The sequence below is a fragment of the Cardiocondyla obscurior genome, linkage group LG12 (genome assembly GCF_019399895.1).
Source record: "Cardiocondyla obscurior isolate alpha-2009 linkage group LG12, Cobs3.1, whole genome shotgun sequence".
NCBI lineage: Eukaryota > Metazoa > Arthropoda > Insecta > Hymenoptera > Formicidae > Cardiocondyla > Cardiocondyla obscurior.
Window position 1 is genome coordinate 2,271,024 of NC_091875.1, and position 21,006 is coordinate 2,292,029.

The 21,006-nt window shown below is 39.9% G+C and overlaps 3 protein-coding genes across 8 annotated transcripts; 2 read left to right on the forward strand and 1 right to left on the reverse strand.

Annotated features, from left to right (window-relative positions):
- Nucleotides 1–67: 67 nt before the first annotated feature.
- On the forward strand, nt 68–3,053 carry Usp12-46 (Ubiquitin-specific protease 12/46). The gene is made up of 8 exons (XM_070663865.1): nt 68–560; nt 945–1,025; nt 1,115–1,331; nt 1,412–1,492; nt 1,564–1,859; nt 1,954–2,091; nt 2,207–2,350; nt 2,432–3,053. The coding sequence occupies exons 1-8, from the start codon at nt 558–560 to the stop codon at nt 2,537–2,539; spliced, it is 1,068 nt and encodes a 355-aa protein (XP_070519966.1). The 5' UTR covers nt 68–557; the 3' UTR covers nt 2,540–3,053.
- Nucleotides 3,054–3,412: 359 nt separating this feature from the next.
- Nucleotides 3,413–8,248, reverse strand: LOC139106825 (sterol regulatory element-binding protein 2-like). 2 transcript variants are annotated; one of them, XM_070663819.1, is made up of 9 exons: nt 7,917–8,248; nt 7,068–7,598; nt 6,710–6,941; nt 6,258–6,649; nt 5,246–6,172; nt 4,816–5,123; nt 4,275–4,430; nt 3,750–4,129; nt 3,413–3,654 (listed from the first exon to the last, which is right to left on the reverse strand). In XM_070663819.1, the coding sequence occupies exons 1-8, from the start codon at nt 8,245–8,247 to the stop codon at nt 3,776–3,778; spliced, it is 3,231 nt and encodes a 1,076-aa protein (XP_070519920.1). In that variant the 5' UTR covers nt 8,248; the 3' UTR covers nt 3,413–3,654; nt 3,750–3,775. The 2 variants fall into 2 exon arrangements, with proteins under 2 accessions (XP_070519920.1, XP_070519921.1); XM_070663820.1 differs by lacking the exon at nt 7,917–8,248 and adding an exon at nt 7,699–7,871 and having other exon boundaries at nt 3,413–4,129.
- Nucleotides 8,249–8,712: 464 nt separating this feature from the next.
- Nucleotides 8,713–20,945, forward strand: LOC139106821 (serine-rich adhesin for platelets). 5 transcript variants are annotated; one of them, XM_070663800.1, is made up of 5 exons: nt 8,713–8,899; nt 9,696–9,970; nt 10,040–10,317; nt 10,386–10,462; nt 10,536–20,945. In XM_070663800.1, exons 3-5 carry the CDS (start codon nt 10,142–10,144, stop codon nt 19,778–19,780), a joined length of 9,498 nt encoding a protein of 3,165 aa, XP_070519901.1. In that variant the 5' UTR covers nt 8,713–8,899; nt 9,696–9,970; nt 10,040–10,141; the 3' UTR covers nt 19,781–20,945. The 5 variants fall into 5 exon arrangements, with proteins under 5 accessions (XP_070519901.1, XP_070519902.1, XP_070519900.1 ...); XM_070663801.1 differs by lacking the exon at nt 8,713–8,899 and adding an exon at nt 9,069–9,469; XM_070663802.1 differs by lacking the exon at nt 8,713–8,899 and having other exon boundaries at nt 9,070–9,970; nt 10,536–16,352; nt 16,464–20,945.
- The last annotated feature ends 61 nt before the right edge of the window (nt 20,946–21,006 follow it).

Below are 21,006 nucleotides of genomic sequence, written 5' to 3' on the forward strand. Positions count from 1 at the left end.
ATTTTCGTCGCAGGTAGTAACTCGATGCTATCCTTTTCTAAACGGGCGAAGGGGGACGACTCCCCCCCGGCCCCGGCTGTCTGCCGCCCTATCACTTGATCCAAGGCTCCAACTGTTCAGCATGATATAGAACAGAGCTCGCTGCTTCTGATTGCTTGCGGAAAGCCCGCGCGACGCACCGGAATCCGCGGAATACGGAAATTAGTGGTGCGATCCGGTAAACTCGTTCGCGAGTCCAACGATCTTCATCCCGTCGATTTCGCGCTCTGAACTGTCCTGCATTACGTCGGTTCAAGTACATCAGGACGCAAGCAGACGCAAGCGACACGTGGAACAGTCGCCAGGAAGCGGCGCGGCGTAACGACACGGTGCCACATTCACCCCGCTTTCCTCCCTCTTCCCCCTTCCTTCTGCCAATCCCACCGTCTTCCCCCGACGAAGATGCTCTAGCCGACTGATCCCGGTCAACGTCCGTCGCAATACGATGGAGTTTACGTCGTTGTTCAAGTCCGCGCCAAGTGCTTGTCAGTGCCACGCTCACGTCACCGTGTCATAAAATGGTAAGGTCTCTTTAAGAGAGAATAATTCTTGCTAGGAGAATGAATCGTTCATTTGCGCCACTCGTCAATTCGACACTTGAGTCTGCGATAACTCGTCCTCTCGCGAAATGAAGTGTCAATCGTCGTGAACGTGCGTCACGTTGCTCCATGTGATTTTACAAGCTAAAGAAATAGAAACACATGGAAAAAAATTGGTTTATTTTACATACAATATTTATTAGAATTTTTTCGAAATTTTTCCGAGGGTGTTTTTTTTTTAATATATTTTTTCTGAGCAAGATAAAACATCTTAGCTTGTTATTACTAATTTGTATGTGTTTAATATTATAGAAAATTATTATAAAATGGCAAATGTCAACGAGTAAAATTTTTTTATGATTTTAGGGTACAACCATATCGCAATTGGAAAAGGATATTGGCTCCGATCAGTTTCCGCCTAATGAGCATTACTTCGGTTTAGTCAATGTACGTTTACTCTACGTTAGATAAAATCTATTTGATGATCACCGAATTTTTTAGTCTACTTTGTTTGCAACAAAAATGTATTTTTGCAGTTTGGTAACACCTGTTATAGCAACTCAGTGCTGCAGGCTTTATATTTTTGTCGGCCGTTTAGAGAAAAAGTCTTAGAATATAAAGCGAGAAATAAACGAACAAAGGAAACCTTGTTAACATGTCTAGCAGACCTATTTTACAGCATTGCAACTCAAAAGAAAAAAGTAGGTTCCATAGCGCCAAAGAAGTTTATCGCTAGATTGAGAAAAGAAAAAGGTTAGTATTTTTATTTTAATGTACACTCATATCTGGTAGTAACGTAAATTTTAATAATTTTTTTTTTTTGTTTTTTTAAGAGGAATTTGATAATTACATGCAACAAGATGCACACGAATTTTTGAACTTCCTTATAAATCACATAAATGAAATAATTTTGGGTAAGTATTTATTTTTCACGTTTGATAGTGCACATAGCGCTATATTTATCATTATAATTGCATTGTATCAGCGGAGAGAACTCAGAGCAGGCCGACCGGAGGAAAATGTGGGGCAGGGGATGCTACAAATTCACCACCAGAGCCCACATGGGTTCACGAGATATTCCAAGGAATACTGACGTCGGAAACACGCTGCCTTAACTGTGAGACTGTTTCTAGCAAAGACGAGGACTTCTTTGATCTGCAAGTTGATGTAGACCAGAATACTTCGATCACACACTGCCTCAGATGCTTTTCCAATACAGAAACCCTGTGTAGTGACAACAAATTCAAATGCGATCACTGCAGCAGTTACCAAGAGGCCCAGGTATTAACGGCGTACCGTTAATTTGTTTTATCGCTTTATCTTTTGCATTGATCACAAATAATTTACTCAAACCTGATTATTTTACATTTTACAGAAACGAATGAGAGTGAAGAAACTACCTATGATACTAGCGTTGCATCTAAAAAGGTTTAAATATGTGGAACAATACAATCGCCACATAAAAGTATCTCACAGAGTAGTTTTTCCATTGGAGCTCAGACTTTTCAATACTGTTAGTACTTCCGAAATTACTCATAAAAATATGATAAAAATCCATCCAAATAGACATTTCTTGTCAAATAATTATTTTAGTGTTCGAAGAAAATATATATTTGTTTTAATTATAGAGTGATGATGCTGTAAACCCAGATCGACTATATGATTTGGTGGCTGTTGTGATACATTGTGGAAGTGGGCCTAACCGAGGGCATTACATTTCTATAGTTAAAAGTCATGGATTTTGGTTGCTCTTTGACGATGATATGGTCGATGTAAGTGTTTTTGTATTACAATGAAAATATTTATGAAACTACGTGTACAAGATATTAATTATTTAATTTATATACTTTTAGAAAATCGATGCGTCAACTATAGAAGATTTTTATGGACTCACGTCAGATATTCAGAAGAGCTCTGAAACTGGTTATATCCTGTTCTATCAATCGCGAGATTGTAGTTAAAGTTTAATATGAATAGCAATTGAAGTTAAACACTCCTATATGCTAATTTCGTATTTTAACAAAGCGCGCGCGCAGTGCATGTGAATTTTTGAATGTTCTAATGGTTTGTCAGATTATTTATATATATGAGAATGGAATATATGACGTAATTTCGTAATGTTTCGGCTCTCGTAGAATATATAGAAAGAGAAGCGAAATGTAGTTCTATAACTTATCTAAATTTTGTAGAGAATTTGTGGTTATATATACGTATATATATATGTATATATATATAGTATATATAACGAAGCAATCATTCGAGTTGGAGAACAACATTTGAAAGCAGTTCATGTTATGTGATGCGCTTTATATTTACGTTCAAAAGCTAGTCTGCCTTTCGAAGAGAATGAGCAATTTACGTTATTACAATAACTTACGTGTCCATTAATAAAAAAAAAAAAAAAAACGTTGGAAGCACTATCAGATTCTATAAAAATGTAAAGATATGACTGAGAATAAAAATATTGTTATGAAACTCATGCATTTTTCTTATTATATCTAATCGACATTGGATTCATTCCCCAACCGCGCATTGAACTGTACACTGAAAAGCAGATATGGCATTTGCTACCATTTCTGATGATGAGTGTACATATAATTAGCATGTTCTATATTATATTCTTTAAATCTAAAAAATAACATATACTAATTATACATTAAAGCTTACCGAGTAGTTCTGATGCACCCCTTTCGGAATGCACGTGACGCAATTGTTCGTATGCTCATTTAAATAAAATAAAAAAAAATCGAATAAGAAGAAATTTAATATAAATGTTGCAATAGCTCCCTACAAAAGTATTAAAGTTTTTTTTTTTTAATAAGGTAATTATAAAATTTTTATAACCATTTTTTAATTAAATTTTCACTTTTACATGTCATTAAATGTATATTACTATATATAAATAATATATATAATATACATAAAGCTACTATTTTAAATAGAGTATACCTTCTAACTTAAAAAAATTAATTTAACTTTGACCGCGTTCCGATATTTATTAACAATGTTGAAAATTGCTAGTTATGATGTATATCATAAATTTTCAGTATAAACAATGAATATCGAAATGCAGCTTCTGTAATAAAAATATCAGAGAATTGTGCAATCTAATAATTCTGTTATATGTAACATCTACGTATATAATAAAGATTGTTTTAACATGTTACATACCTACGTCAAACCAATTAAGAATCACGTCAATTAACAGTGATCGCAGAACCTAACTGTCTCATTAATTTGTAGCATTCCTGAAGACGTTTTCTGTCTCCTATTCGTTCGAGAGTTTTAGCAGCCTCTGCGAGCATGCCAGCACGTTCCCCTGGTGAAGCCAATAGCAATGTCGGCAAATGCCTGCACGCTAGGCATAACGCAACTGCGTGCTCTCTTTCACTGTTATTTTGTTCCTGTGATCGATCCTTGCCGCATATAATTGAAGAACGCGAAATTCTGTGATGTACACTGCGATCTAATAAAATCTGAGTTTTCACTGGCGTAGCTCCGGCCATGATGCGCGCTGTAGCCTCATATAAAAACACTCGCGTCAATACAGACTAAAATAAAAATAAATAAGTAACCCCATTACATATATCGTACAATTAAATAAAAAGTTACGTTGTAATAAACCATTAATTTGTTGTCAGCCTGTTTCTCATTAAAATATTAAGTTAAAATAAAATTGTGTGGATATACGCTTACCGGAATGTGTTGACACAATTGTCTCAAGCACGCTAGATCACGTTGAAAGCCAGCGAGAGACACGTTTGCGACCGATCTTTCTGGCTCCGTGTCTAATTCCTGCCAAAGAATTGTACGTATCTCAAGAAGCCAATCGCAAACCAATAATTGAGTAAGCTGAAAAATTAACGAAACAAATTAATAGAAGATGAAGAACGGTTGTACATACATGTAATTTAAGCAAAATAGATATAAAATTATCACATATATGTATATATATATATGGATATATATACATATACAATTGGTGCTGCGACCTGCCACAGGAGTTGCACTGCAGGAGTATTGCATAGTTATATTTCATGCAATGCAACTACAATGCACACTTGTAGCAGGTAAACGCACAGTTCACGCTTAAAAGAAGTTAATCTTTGTAACCGATTCTTCAATAAAATAAAATATCTCAAAATAAAATTTATTCACTTGGCGTAAACTTTCGTCATTGTATTGATAAAATTATGTAGATTATTTGTCAATTAAAAATTATATTCTATTAACTCACCAAGACTTGCTGTGACGATTGCTCTTTGCAGTGATAGTACACCATGGACTGCTCAAGAAACAGTCCCGCTTGATCAATGAAACGCGTAGAAGCCAACTTTGTGGGGTGTTTTGCTACTAGAAGAACACTGAGAACAGCGTGGGGTAACGGACTACTACTGCTGTTGTTATCGCCGATTTGGAAGTTTCTATCGTACGGGAATTTACTTTCTACAATGCTCCATGCTTTTGAATCCTCTTCTCCCAATCGCCAACTCGCGGCAGCGCAAATTACCGCTCCCCACCATAATCCAATCTCATCCTCGCAGGCTGCAAAAAAATAAAATTAAACACGTCGCGTAACAACACAAATATTAATAATAGTAAATTAATAATATATTAATTAAAAATACATTAATAAATATTTTTAATAAGTTTTAATAATTTCTTACTTGCTGTACTAATTTTATCGGCGCACGAAAAACAGGCATCGGCTTCCGCGGAAGCCATGATAATCCGTCCTAACTCGAGCACGGTGGACGCGTGACATTCCCCAACTGTTAATAAACGTAGACATTGTTCGATCAAGTGATTCCTGTATGCACGAGCCGCATACGAAAGCGGATCTGCACGACTGCTTTGCGATGTGAATTCGCTGTCGGGTTGTTTTTTGTACTGCCATTTCTGTGACGCTAAAAATTTAGCACCCTCATCGGACATAATCCATTTCAATTTCGATGGAACGGTACAGGAAGACAGCAGGATACGCGCTTTGCCCAGATAATATTTGTGTATGTACGGAAAGAATGATTGTTTTAGACACAGAGCAACGTTCGTGTAGATTTCCGCCAAAAGTGGCTTTGGCATACTTTCGCCGGCAGCTTCTGCGTAATTAACAGCGCAAAGGGCGAGATACAGAGTCGAGTCTTTTATCCCTTCGGACATACGAAGGCAGAGCATATGCTGGTAAACGGTAGCAATCTCCACTGCAGACGTCTCCGTCTGTTGCCGCTCCGATTTCTCCAACAGCCACTTACTAATCTGCATGACCCATCTACCCAGCCATAATTTGTGGAGAATCTGCCGTACTATCTGCCATGAAGTAGCGAGAAAAATCTCTGTACGCGATAATGGGAAGGACCGACCGAAGTATTGGAGACACTGGTGTAAATCTCGGTATGCCTGATTGCATTCGTGTTTGGATATATTAAATTCAGCTTGACGTCTCCAACGACGTACTTCGAGGAAGACCTTGCTATCAGTAGGCAAAACGGGATCACCGTACAGTAATAGCTTACAAAGACCTACTGCCAAGAGTATCAAGTTCGTAAACCAGAGAACAACATTACTCCACGATTGTTTGTCTGATTCTAGATGATCTATAATAAAAAAAAATATATATATATTAGCAATAAAGAATTTGACAAAATTGCGTACGAAAAATATTCCACTTATGTTCGTTACCTTGATAATTGAGTATCGTTCGTCCATCTATTTTCGTGTTCACGTAATCGTAATTAAATCTTCCAATATTGTTTACGAGAATGCCGAGAGGATTGAACGCTAAAAATAGCAGCATAAATCCGCATAATGTTAATCGAGTGTGATCTCTCATGCCTCCGTTGGACGAAGTAGGTACAGGCTGTAGATTGTGCAGGGTATCTGATTCGTCTTTTACTGATGAAGGAGATGGTGGTGACATTGGTGCAGGTGCAGGTGAAAGGGATGGCTCGCTCGAGTCGGAGCGAGGAGGTGTTAGTTCTCCGACCAATAAATCACGAAGATTTTGTCGTTGCGCAGTCATCTTTAAGGTCATGTTCTCAGCTTTTAATTTTGCATTGGTATTTTGCAGATACCTACGACATACGATACAATCAAAAGCTATTTTGTTACAAAAATTTTATTATTATTTTTACCTGATGTAGTCGATTGTTTTTCGTAAAATCGCCGATTTGTTCAGCTTAGCATCGACGCCAACTATAATGTTTTTCAGTTCAATTATTTTATCGTTAATCGATGTCCTGTAACGACGCTCTATAGCGTTATGGGCGCTACGTTTCACCTCTCTTACTCTCGGTACACCCACGTGTGTGCCTGTGTTTAGCCGATTAATTTGTACCTTGTCAGTATCCAGTACTACAGGAATTCCTTGAATCATATTATAAAATTATATAGATGTGCACTACAAGAGTGCAATCACATTTTTATTTTGTATTATAATTAACTGCTTGTGCAAATATAATAAGGTAAAAAAATATAACTTTTTTTATTTACCAGTGGTCAATACTGTTCCACTTGTGGTATTCACTAAAGTGTGTATCTGATGTGGAACAGGAGTTGATGTGATGGTCTGCCCACCCTTTGAATATACTAGGGATTCTGACTTAATTAATTTAGCTGGTAAAAGCAGCTGTTGTTGAGTAACTGGGGCTAAAGTCACAACATTTGGTGATTGTACATTGAAATTTACATTTTGTGGTATTGCATACTGTGAGCTGAACACTGTAGATTTTGCTGAGGGCATTATTCTCTGCGACGCGTTTTGTGGTACAGCTGCAATATCCTGCTTTATATAAGCAACAGGTTGATTGCTGTCTGTCTGTTGTTGAGTCACCATAACATTTGTATTAGGTGACTCAAGGATTGCTGGATCCTTGAAGTGTTTGAAATCCATAAATTCGTCATTATTCATAAAAAAGTTAAAATCTCCATCCACTGGCATAGGCTCTTCCAATTCAGAAAGCAGAGCTTCATCACTAAACAGCTCATTTTTCAGCAGCTCGCTTTCGCAATTTGTGAGGAGATCTGCAAGTTAATGACTGATTAAATATATCAGTAATAATAAACAAATATTTTTAATCAAATGTGCTTGTTAGCTTTAATTACTTATCGTGCATTTATTTACAATTTTGCGAAGTGGTGGAAAACATGGTTAAGTGATGCAATTGTTGCGCGACGCGATCGCTTACACAGATTCACTGACGATAAGTAAGCAGATAAGAAGCGGAGAAGAATGCTTTATCGCTTTATTAGCAAAGTAAGATAGATTATTGAAAAACGTGCGAGTGACATATTCGAAAGGCAGAAGAGAGATCGAAGATGAACGGAGTGAACAAAACCTACCATCGATGCCAGTGACTTCATTCAAATTAAAGCTGTCACTCGACTGGAAATTCGGGAAATCATTTTTCTGGGCAGGTGCCCAGCTGCCCGGGTCTGCCATTATCGTAATCGGCCGCAGGCCGATGTGTCCGAGCCGTCTCGTCGAACAAAATCCGTGGAAATCCGTCGAAATCGGTTGAAATCCGTCGAGATTGCGGAGCGCGCGGTTGTAGAATACGCTAAACGCAATAGCTGAAAAATTACAAATGATCATACGAGTGCTGCGCGACCAATCCGGGCCGTCGCCGCCGATCAGACGATCTTGCGTCATCGACGGCGTCGAATAGTGCATTCTGAAACCCATCGAAAACACATCCAAATAACCCTACTTTACGTAACTTACTTAGAGATTCTACTGTAGGATCTTTAACGCAACACGTACGCCAGCGTCTCCACCGGAAGCAAACCGCGATGCCGGCGCGCTCGGTACCTCAGCGCTATCGCGAATCGCGGCCGACTGCGCGAAATAAATCTCCGCGAGCGGCCGACTTCCCGCTATTCTCAAATGCCAACGTTCGCTCATCGTTTATGCAGGCCAGTTAAAATTCACGTTCAATACTTATATACTAAGCTACAATTGACAAGAAATTAATTCTATTATGTTCTTTGTCGACAGAAGTCAAGATATAACCTCATCAGCAGTTCTCACCGAGTCCGAAGTCCTAAAAACTCGGAGGGGGAGGGGGGGTTCGTCATTGTGGACGAAACCTCACCGACACGGAATAAATCCATTTTGTCATATCGGTGATTAGCGCGTCGAACGAAAAAGTTTTACACTCACTTGAGAATCAATGCGAGAAAAATATCCATTGTTGGCAGCGGAAGCGAATGAAGATAAGATAAGAAGAGCCGAAAAAGGCGGGCGCAAGAGCCGCGAGAACGTTGGCAGAACTGATCTGGACGGTGGAGGGAGTCTCGCAACAACACGATCCAAAAGAGAGAAGGTAGTATACAGTCTACACAATCAAGCATCGTGTATCCGATCCGTTACCGTGTGAGGGAGCCCCGTTGCAAGTCGGGTAACCGAATATGTACGTATGTCGTCGTGTTGCGCGAGCGACGTAGGCGCCGTTTGAAACGCCCGTTGTCGCCGAGACGCTGCGGCTTATCACGGCACGGGCCGTCTCATTCTCGCGTTTGTGCGCGGTGCCGAGAAACCGAGGATATCGTGGTGTACTTTGACGAACTTTTGCGCGGCGTTGCGTGCTTTCGAGGCGGGCTACGCGGGATCGTGCAAGAGTGCGGCGAGAGCGCGCGCGAGAGAGGAACAAAGAGGCGCGATAAGGACAGGGAGCGTACGAGGGGAGCGCGCGCGCGAATTCGCTCGCCGCTCGCATGTGTGTGTGCTCTCGCGCTCGCGCCTTCCACCGCTGCTGCGTTCCTGGGACGACGCTCGCCGGATCTTCCCGACGTACCGTGTATACGTGAGACACGCGCGCGCGAACGTGTGCACCAGCCGGCGACTTGCCGTCGGAGACGACGAAACCGAAGAAAGTCTGCACTGGATCGAGCAGGTATCGAAGGCCGATAGCTCGTCACGCGACTCGCGGGGCTAAGATGCCCGACGTAGCTGCCCGCCAGCAACGTCAGCATCGAGGCGGGCAGACCGCGCGCTCGGGCAGTCGCACGTTTTATCGTCACCGCGAGCACGCTGTGGATCCGCACCCGTTGATCGCGTTGAAACATTGACCTCGAGAACTTTTATCCCAGAACCAGTGTTATTTTTATGGTTGTCGCCAGGGAGCATGCTTGGGATTCCGGAGGAACATTCGCTTGAGGGACGGTCAAAGGACGTTCTACTGATTCGACAAAACGTTTGGATGAACGTGCAATAACAGTTTTGACGATTTGTGTGCGTTTCAAAGCCCTGAAACGATTAATAAACTGTGCAGGATTCTATGTGCATGATATAATCAACAATTGTAGAAGAATAATAAAGGAGATAGTTATAGGAAAAAGAAACAATTGAGCTGTCCAATGCTGCAACACTGCATGCTTGTATATGGTTGATACAGGTATTTCTCTAAACAAAAATTTTAATCATTGAAATTACAGTATAACTTATAATAATATTCTTTGTACAGCATATGCCAATCCTGGGCAGCTGCCAGTGTTTCTTTAGGGATATATATTTGAAAGAGTTCTCTTGGTATCTATCAATGTTGTAAATTGAATCAAATATCGAGATGTGTGAACAAACAGAAATCAATTATTTGGATGGGGACATCGTTTGGGTTAAATTGGGAGCTTGTTGGTGGCCTGGACAAGTCATTGGACTGAATAACTTACCAGAAGATGTACAAGCTGAATTCCAAAAAAAACCATTAATAGCTGCTGTAAAATTTTTTCAAGAAGATACTTTGTAAGTTTCAGAAATTTTTAGAATAGTATATCTTAATATATGTACTAATATATAAATTTTTCTTTTAGTGAATTTGTGAAGAATTATCAACAGATTTACAAGTACAATTGTACACTCAAAGATGATTTTATTAAAAAGGGCATGGGTAAGTTTAAAAATAAATTTAAAAACAAATTTTTTTTTAACCTAAAATATTAACTCTTTTTTTGTGCGAGTAGATAAATATAGGATCAAGAGTAAAGATGGTAGCAGTTATATGGACAAGTTCCCAGGCGACGTGGAGATGGCAGAAAAGTTAACAGGAGGAGATCCTGCTATATTAAATCAGGATAAATTTTGTCCTGAAGAAAAACCGGATATTTCGGCTTTATTCGGTGAGAAAAAAATTCCGAAGAAAAAGCGCGATCGTGATGAAGGATACAGGCGGAGTGACGGCATAGAGAGAAAAATTATACATCCACGCTTTATGCGTGGAGACAGTGATCATGAAGTTCGAATTCGTCAGCAACCCAACAGTTTACCATCGACTCCAACTACTGCAGGTTCTCCAGTATATCGTTGTCATTTCTGTAATTTTACGTCCTCGCGCGTTAATGTCATTATTTGTCACATAAAGAGTCACCGATCCGATGACTCGCCAATGCCACGGTTAAAGATGAAAACATATTCTCCGTCGCATAGTAGGCCTTCCGATATAAGCACACCAAAACGGAAATATGTAAAAAAAGATAAAAGTCAATCGAGTAAAAAGAAGACCGAGCCCAAGCTGGAATCGGTTAAACGGAAGAACGTGAAACCGAGTGAAAAATCTAGTAAGAAAAAGAAGACCGATCCGGAGTTGCGGGAAAAGTTATTGGCCGATTGGGATGACGAGTCGGATGATGAAAGAAACGATGATACAAATAACTCCTTAAATAATAGTAGCTTAAGCAGTTTGCCTGCAGAAAATCTATCAGAGGAGAATGACGGCAAGAAAAATGTTGGAACTGTGGAGACCAACGAAATTATAGCAGAAACAGAGAAACTACTTAAAGAAACCGAGCAATTATCTTCGATACACATGATTCGAGATTCATTAGATAACTTGCATACTTCAAAAAACGTACAATTTAATTTCGATAAAAAATCCGAAAGTCTTGATAAGGAAGCCAAAACTGGTGACAAATCTACAGAAACATTAAACAAGACACAAAAAAAGGACGCTTCAAGTTCTGACAGTGAAAGTAAAAATATTTCCGATAAAGATGATAGAAAATCACGCTTGTCATGTTTTGATTTTGATGAAGATGATTTGAGCGAACCTTCTATACCACCGGTACGAAAAATTCCCAGAGTTTTTGGAGAAAAGAATTTATCTTTGAAGAAAGAAATCATTAAAGAATTTGAAATGAGTCAAGCTATGAAAAATGACGTGAAGAAAGAATCCGAAAAAATATCTGAACTAGGTAAAAGTATAGAATTAAAAGCAGACGAAATAATAGAAATAATACAAGGGAGAAATAATTCAGAAAAGAAGATCGAAGCAGAAGAAGAACGACTCGATGCGAGTGTGCAAAATAAAGCAAAAATAAAACAGTCTGATGAAAATAAGAAAGAAGAAAAGAAAACTACGCAATCCAAGGATAGTTCACAAAAGTCCGATACTAATACTTGTGAAACGGTAGAGACTGTCGAAGTATTTAAAGCCGAAAAAGGAAATAGTGACAAAAATCAGTCTTTGAATACTGACAAAAATGTGGAAAAGAAATCTAAGACAGCATCTGATGTATCAATAAAGATGGGTGAAGCAGAAATTAAATCTAGCGATGAAAAATTGCAGTCCAAGAAAATGGATTCAAATGACACGATTGCAGAATCTAATGACCACGTACAAGAGGCAGATGATACTTTTTCGGAACGATTTACTACAGAAACAGAGGATGAAACTGTATCCGAATCTGCAGAGACTTTACCTGAACAAAGTGAAAATTCAGATATTGAAATGTTAGATCGAAGCGTTGAAAGTCTCGCGGGAAATAGTACTGAACCGATAGTTAAAAGAGGAAGAGGGCGACCACGAAAGAATGCAAAATCGCCTAACAAGAGTACTAATGCAAATAAAACTCCAAAGACGAAAACTAATAGAGGCAGTAAAAGAATTCGCGTCAGCGAGAGAATCGAGATCGAACGAAAAACTTCAGATTCCGATACAGATCGTTCGTACAGTGGTAGAAAACGTAAACCGAATAAAAAATACTTAGGATCAGATATTTATGTTCAAGATCCTGATGATTATAAAGCGTTTAGAACGGACGAGAGTCAATCTGAAAGTGAGAGTAAAGCTCCAGAAAAAATTACACCCAAATCTAGAAGAGGACGCCCTAAAGGAGTTGACAAGAAAACCAATGAATTTGTCTTTCAGATGGAGCAAGAAATAGAAGTATCTGATCAAACAGCAAATGAAAACAATGTCAGCATTTTATCGATTGATACGAAAAACAAAGCATCTGAGGATAAAAAGAAAATATTTTCCGAAAAAGAAGAAAGTAAATCTGTAGAATTAAAATCCAGTGTACTAAAGGAACGAGTAAAATCTTCGGAAGAATCAGTTACTGTAACTGATATAAATGAGTCTTCAAAAAATACAGAAATAAAAAAATCTGAAGTAACAAATAAATTGGAAAAAGAATTAGATATAAACAAAACTGTGAAAAAATCTGAGACAGAAAAGAAAGAGAGTTTATCAAAGCAAAGTAAAAATGTGGAAGAGAACGAGTCATCGACGTTTGTAGAGCAAACTGAAAATATTACTGATAAAGTTGAAATACAAGAAGCTCTGAAAACGAAAGATAAGCTGCCACCGAAAAAGTCGCAAATAAAAAAGTTTGAATTATCACAAATAGATTTTTTTGACACAGATGTTCAAACTAATAAAAGTACAGAAACTAAGCCCGATTCGAAGCCCGAGTCCGAGTTTGAATCTAAAAAAGTGGAGTCTAACCTCAAAATTGAACCGGAGCTCGCGTGCCAAAATAATGCTGAAGAAAAAGTGAAAAAAGAAAATGAAAAAAAGGCAACGATAAGTAAAGTAACAGATGAAATTAATAAAATTTCGAACACTGAGAACGAGCATCAAAACGATGTGAAAAATACCGAGGTGCAGAAAAAAATTGATAAATTAGATTTAACAGAACAGCAACAAGAGACATTACAAAAATCGCAGGATGTTAAATTAAAGTCGCCAGGAAAATCACCAAAGACGGTAGATGACGCAAAAAATACACCAAAAAGTCCGACAAAAACGCCAGTCGAGCAACAATTGACGCCCAAGAAATCTTCAATGCAAACAAGATACAAAGGTAAATTTACTCCAGAAACGGGTAAAGGAAAAAAAGACAAAGATTCGATCTTGGAAGAAAAATCAACGAATACATTCCAGGAAGCTTTTTTGAAGACTTTACAAATGGATAAGAAGAAAACGGCAGTTGAAAACGCTGACGGATCACCCCAAGAGAAAAAAGATAAAAAAATCATCAAAAGAAAAGCCGAGGAAATCGATACGAATGTTACATCCGAACAAAATAAAAAAGTTGACAGTTCGGATATTTCTGAAAATATTCAAAGTGAAAAAAATATATCAGTCGTGAGTAATCTTGAAAATGTCGAGATTGTTGTCGAAGAAAAAATGAAAATTGACACTAAAATTAAAGATAATGTCCTTGAATCTGATAATCAGCTCGGAATATCATCCAGCGAATTAAATATCGCATCTGAATCATTACTTCAAAAGTCGGAAACACAATCTGCTTCTGGAAATAAGAACGTCTCCAATATTACAAAGCCGGATGAAATTTTAAAAACATCTGTGGCTTCATCTTTATCGTCTGACATAAGCGTGCCGGTAAAAAAGCGTGAAATGCCGCGGATAATAGAAAATGTAACGTTGACCGAACCAGTTCAAATTTTAAAGACAAAGCTACTTGATAAAGTACCGCAGAAAGGTGTTAAGCATAAGCTGGAAATGGACGTTAAAAAAAGTGATCAGAAAAGCGGTCCAAAAGCAAAAATAATTAAAATAGAAACTCTGCCATCGAATAGCAAAGTAAAAACTGCAATAAAACCCAGCTCACACATGTCTTTGACGAAAAAGCTTCAAGTATTAAAAACGGAAGAGACCGATGCGCTTTTAGAGGCACAAAGCAAGCAACAAAGTGCCGCTACATCTCAGGCTGCCGCAACTACGTCAGCAACAGAGAAATACGTACAACAAAATGTTCAAAGTCTTGCAGATATGGAATTGGACATCAATTCGATGCCTTTCGTAATCGGCGATGATGAATTGACGCCAGAGAGCATCGAGCAAATGCCTGTCGTTATATCTTCCATAATACCAGGTTCTAGTTCGATTCCGGTTTCACTTTCTTTTACTCCGACTACGCAGATAGTGTCGCCTACTCAACAAGCTCAATTTAAAATCGCGAATGAAACTACTGCGGCAGAAACATCGCCGACAAAGAAAAAGAGCGGTGTGCCGACGATATTGAAGACCAAAAGCAAAGCGAAACCGACCATCACGAGTGTCAAATCAGTGGTAACGCCATTCACCGGTGGAGTAAAGGGCTTGAAATTTCAAAGTGTTCAGCCGGTAGGTAAAACGTCGACTCTCTTAACGCAGCAGAAAGGTGCCGCTCCAGGAAAATACGTCGTTGTGCAAACCGCAGGAGGCCAACAATTACGTTATAGCGTTCAAGGAAAATCCGGAACTCAACAGAAGATCGCTATTCCAACTACCGGCAAGCCCGCGGGTAACGCGCAAGTAATTCAACAAGGTGGTAAAGTTGTTATTTTAACGTCAGGACAATCTTGCCAGACGAAGATGGTACCGTTGAATATTCCCAAAACTTTAAGCGGCAAAGTACAAAGGATCGTGACGAGTAAAGGTCAACTGTTGTGCCCAATCAATCCACAAAGTGGAATAATTACTACGAAAAGTATCGCGCCGAAGGCCGACACTGTCACTGCCACTGCCACCGCCACCGTCACCGCTACTTCGCCTACTACATCAAAATTAGCTACCAGTGGTCATAAAATTATTAATACACAGGGAATAATAACGTCCAAAGGCGTACTCACTCCGATTTCAGGTGCTATTGCCAAAACAGCCTTGCTAGGCACATTATCTCAAGGAATTATCACGAAAGATGGCATCTATACTCCAATTACTCCTTCGGCTTTAAGCGGAAAAATTATTGGCTCGAAAACTCTTGTTACGAAGGGTGGCACGACACTTTTGACTCCCCAAACTCAAAATTTAAGTGGCACGAAAGCGATTTTAACGCCGGTTTCTCAAACCATCACCGGTAAAACTATATTAAGCACACAAGCTGTTGTAAGTAACAAAGGTACTATTCTAACGCCGATAACCGGACAACAAGTTAAAGCTATCGCTGCTAAAAGTCCAGTTAAAGGCGGTAAGGTGCAATATCAATTACAGCAAAAAGTGCAGCTACCGATAATGCAAAAATCTTCAAAGGTACCGATATCGCCTCCGGGCTCGCAAGCAAAGACGCCTCCAAAATCACCTTCGAGCAGCACACTAATTCTACAAAATACTGCTAACGCCGGTGTAGTGTCTCAGAAAGCTACATCTCACGGCAAAAAAGTTGTTAAACAAACAGTCGTACAATCAAGCACCGCCATTCAAGGCGTTGCTTCGCCAAGTGGTGCTCAAAAAACGGTAACGATGGTACAGCAAGTGCAACCGAAAGGCAAAGCCGTCACGTCGCCAGCTGTACAAAAAGTCATTATTCCTCGAACTAGCAATCGCCAGGTAAAAACTCAACAAAAAATTGTTGTTCAAAAAGTGCAAGAGCCAACTGTATCAGCGTTGCCGAATATTCAAGCGAAACAGACGATCGTTACGACTACCGCGACCGCCACAATTATTACGACTGCTGTGACTGCCGTCACCTCCACCACCATCGCCAAAACAGTCGTCCAGTCGAAACAGACTACTTCCGCTACTCCTAAGTCATCTCTCAAATCTCAAACTTCGAGTAAGTTACAGAAAAATTTATCAAACATCGCCGCAAACTCGATGAGTATTGCTAGTACCGCTACATCGAATAAAAATGTCCCCTCATCTAATATTACTACTTTATTTTTAGTAGAACCAGTTGCAGAGAAGAAGACGAAAACGGATTCTCACTTTACTTCGAATGTTTCTCAGAAAGAATCGAGTAAAACTGAGAAACAAACCGAAAAATGCGGCGCAGAAAAAGTGGAAGAACCAAAAGTAGCCGCGCAACCTCAGATTATGGCTCTTCCAACAGAAAGCAGCGACGGTACTCAAACCTACGTGTTAGTAACAATAGACGAACAAGGACAGATACAGCCACTCGATAATAACACTCTCATGTCGTTGGAAGGAACCACACAGAATCCGGACGGCACGAGAACTTTATACATAGATCCCAGTTCTCTAGGAGAGGCCGGAACTCTGGACAACATTGTTCTTCAATTCGACAACAATGCTTTGCCAAATATTCAAACCAACGTGTCAGAGGCTAGTCAAACGGCGATTGTAACCGAGAGTTTTCCCGCATCGGAAGTGATACAAACGTCTAATCAAGACATTCTGGCGGCCGCTCTCGCTAATACCGATTTTCAGCAGGAGATTAATTTACCGGAAAATCAAGCGGGAAGCGTCATGACTCAAACCGGTCTAACTCAGACGAGTCTCATTAATCAAACCATATTACAGTCGACTATTATACCACCTACAGAACCAATATCCTCGCCCTCGGTGCTGGAAACCTCGCTGACGCTGAATCAACCGATTATGACGCCGCTCGAGGTGCCGAGCAACCTGCCGATTCAATCGACGGACTCAACTCCGAAATCGGCAGTCACCACAATTCCATCATCTCTCGAGCTACCGATCACCATTACCAATCCTAACATTTCTTATATATCTGCCACAGGAGAGACACAAATTCAAATTCCTGGCAATTCGATGCCAGACATTGGTGAGATTATAGAAAGTCCGGCGGTAGCGAGCGTAGAGATAGATCACACCGAGATACCTGCGAGCACTCAATATTTAGTGATTCCGAATTTGGAAGATAATATCGTAGTCGCGGAAACGCAAAATGTACAGAGCACCGAAATTGCGGTCGCCCCGTCGACTTCGTACACGGTCACGATGCCGAGCAGCATAGTTCTAGAGAGTTCACAAGTACAAACTACTCCGTCGATGCCCATTATCGACGACACGTATGCAGACAATTCGCAATTGACGACAACGATCGTCGGTGAGCAGCAAGCATTCGTGGACGTTCCAGTATCGGAAATGTTAGTCTCCAAAATTTCGGACAATGCGCAATCACAAAAGACAGCAGTAACGTCGGAAATGATAATTTCTTCGCGCGAAGTTACGGTTTCACCACAGAAATCTGCTACAGCAAACAAAAATTTAGACGAGGAGCAATCTACAACATTGCAGGAGGTTTATTCGCCTCGGGAAGTTTCTAAAGTATCTGAAAAATTGATTCTGGAATCGACTAACGAAGACGCGGCTTCGAGCACGATGGAAGTCGTGCAGGAAACGGAAAACAAAGAAGGCGATGCATCGGTGATAAACGAAACCGCCTTGATTACATCCGAATCTAATTCGCAAACAGAATCTATAAAAAAATTGAGCCATGAGGTGACGAACTCGAGTGAGCAGCGTAAAATCGTGAGCGAATCGCACGAGGTAAGCGCAACGGATAAATTGAAGCAGCTAACGGTTTCCGAAGACTCGAGTGATAAAACTAAATCGATAGACCAGCAGGCAGCGTGTACGAACAAAAAGGAAGGTCAAAAAGCTTCGCGCGCTTTATCAGCCGAATCGCTAAATTCCTCAAACGCAATTACGGAAATAAGCGAAGCAATTGAACCAAATATTTGTGCCAGAAGTACGATTGACAAGCAGAGCACGGAGGATTGTCAAAGGGACGAGCCATCGTCACAGGAGGAAACCGATAAACTTCGTCTACGCCAGAGCATGGAATTACAATTCGAAGAAGAAGAAAAAACGATCGCGGAAGCTAGTCAAGAAACGCCTTCGCAGTCTCAATACGAGCGGTTTAACGCATCTGTCAGCAGCGACTCCACAGATCTACCTAGTCAATCCGCTTCTAAATTAGAGAGCTCGTCGGGTGAGCCCACACAGTCAATTGCATACGAACCGATGGAGACGGACGAAGAGACTGTCGTTGCAGAGCCACCGTCTCAGTCTTTCGAGCACACAAAAATGAACGAGGCGTCTCAATCTTACGAAGCTTCGACGGAGTCTAACGTGAACGCGCCGACGCAATCTTTCAACGAGATCGTGCAAAGTCAAGTAGAGCGGCCAAGCGTCGATGAGGCAATCGACGATCAGAGTTTCCCCACGCAAAGCTACGAAGTCGATAAGGCTGAGAGTATGGTAGAGAATCTGGAAACCGATGCTGAAATCAGTCAAGAGGGTAACATACCGTCACAGTCCAACGACGTCGGCGCCGATGGTATAGGCACGTCATCCGTGTCGACGAATAACTCCGGATTGAACGAGGATGAGACTGCGAGCTCGTCTTACGTACCGGAGACGCCCGAAAATCAGGAGCGCGATCAGGATCAAGAGAGTGCGATAAGTACGTCGTCGTATGAGATACCACCATGCGAGGAGCTTAACATTGCTTCATCCAGCGTGATACCGGATACGTCGGTTAGTACGGAACACACTAGCATCCACGACAACGGCGTTCCAGAGATCCCAACGTCTTCGTCATACAATCTGAATCCAGACATCACGTCGACCCACCACGTAGATTCGGTGCCTACTTCCAGCTACGAGGATCAGGTGATAGTCGAGCAGAATGTATCGACGTCGTACGATGTGCCGATCTCGATGCCTGGTCTGGAGGAGACCTGTTCGCAGAATTTCGTCACGGAAAGTGGTGATCGTCGGAACGAGCCGTCCAGTTACTACGCCCATCATCAGGAAGTGACCGCCAGCTACTACGAGTCCGTAGATCAGGACACAAATTCTCGCCTAGAGGAGGATCAGCACGAGGAGCACGTCACACCCGGTGGCTATTACGAGGGCAATCCTCAGGAGGTGAGTCAAAGCTACTTTGCCCCGACCGAAGAGACACAAAATTACACCAGCCACGGCATATCGCCCGGTTATTACGACCCCAGCAGACCTGAGAGCGAGGCGAGCCAGAGCTATTATTCTACAGACGACAAAACGGAACAGTCGTCCACATCGCCGAACATCGAGGCGTCACAGAGCTTCTATCGAGAGAGATCGAGCGAACTGAGACTGAGGCAGCAGGGTGAGGCTACTCCAACGTATCCCGAAAGATATCCGGTGGACTACACTTTGGAGAACTCGCCGATCGAGAGGCATGATCTTGTGGAGAGCTCGGTGCCAGCCACTAGGCCTATGGACAGGTAATATACTGCGGAGAACAGTGGTAACAGTGGTAAAAATTTTCACTTGAAATAGACTATCGGGCGATACCGTTCGCACATAATTTGTAAATTGCGATTTGTAAATCGCGGTGTGGAGTTTGTAGACTCTGCCCATCGAGCGAGAGGGCCATTCTTTATTAGTTTATGTTTAGTTTTTAGATACAGGTATAAACTACATATACATATATGTATATATGTATATATATATATATATATATATATATATATATATATATATATATATATATATATATTTATACATTTACATATATGTATATGTATACATATATATATAAATATAGAAAATAAAAATTGTGCTTATTATATACTTATATAAAATGTACCTTGCGTGTTAAAGAAGCGATTGATAAAATAAAAAACGGCAAAGATTTTGATTGTTACAAAATCTGTCATGTTTGAGACGTGCCTAAATAGCCTAGAGAATGTTTATTAATGCTGCAAATAGCTCTTGAGGACTTTTATTGTGCAATCTTCAAGCACGACAGATTTATAAAAATGTCATAAGAAAAATTATATTATATTCTTTATTATAGTCACACGTTATATCAAAAAATAAAATCAATGTTTTTATTTCTTGTGGTATTTTTAATTAATGATGACGCGCGTGTACATATTATGTTGATATTGGAACATTAAAACGCTTGTGTATTCTCATGTCAAACATAGCTCGTTATAATATCGTACAACATAAGAAAAGAAAATTTGAAAAAATTCATGAGCGGACTGAATTGTTAATGTTCTGTAATTAACTCAAAATTCTTTTGATATATATGCATTCATATAATATGTACGTATGTATCAAAAAAAGTTACATTAAAATTTATGTATATTTACCAAAACGCATATAATACAGCAAGATGGGAAAATATAGTTACATTTTTCTATCAAAAACTTTCGAATATATAGGATAAAGTATGTATGTATTTGTTGATTTCATTAAATTCATAAATGGTATAAAGTGATAAACTGATGAGTAGTAATGTAGTTCTCCTCTGCGTTTCACATGTCGATAATAATTAATATTTTCAACACTAACAATACTGTCTATTAACATTAATTTCTATTGTGTGCACTACATACACCTGTAATTAAGAATAAAATAAATATATAAGTATTTACATAATTAATTACATGTACAATATATTTTGTTGCTTCCCCGTCGTTGATATTCTAGTAATAAACCACATA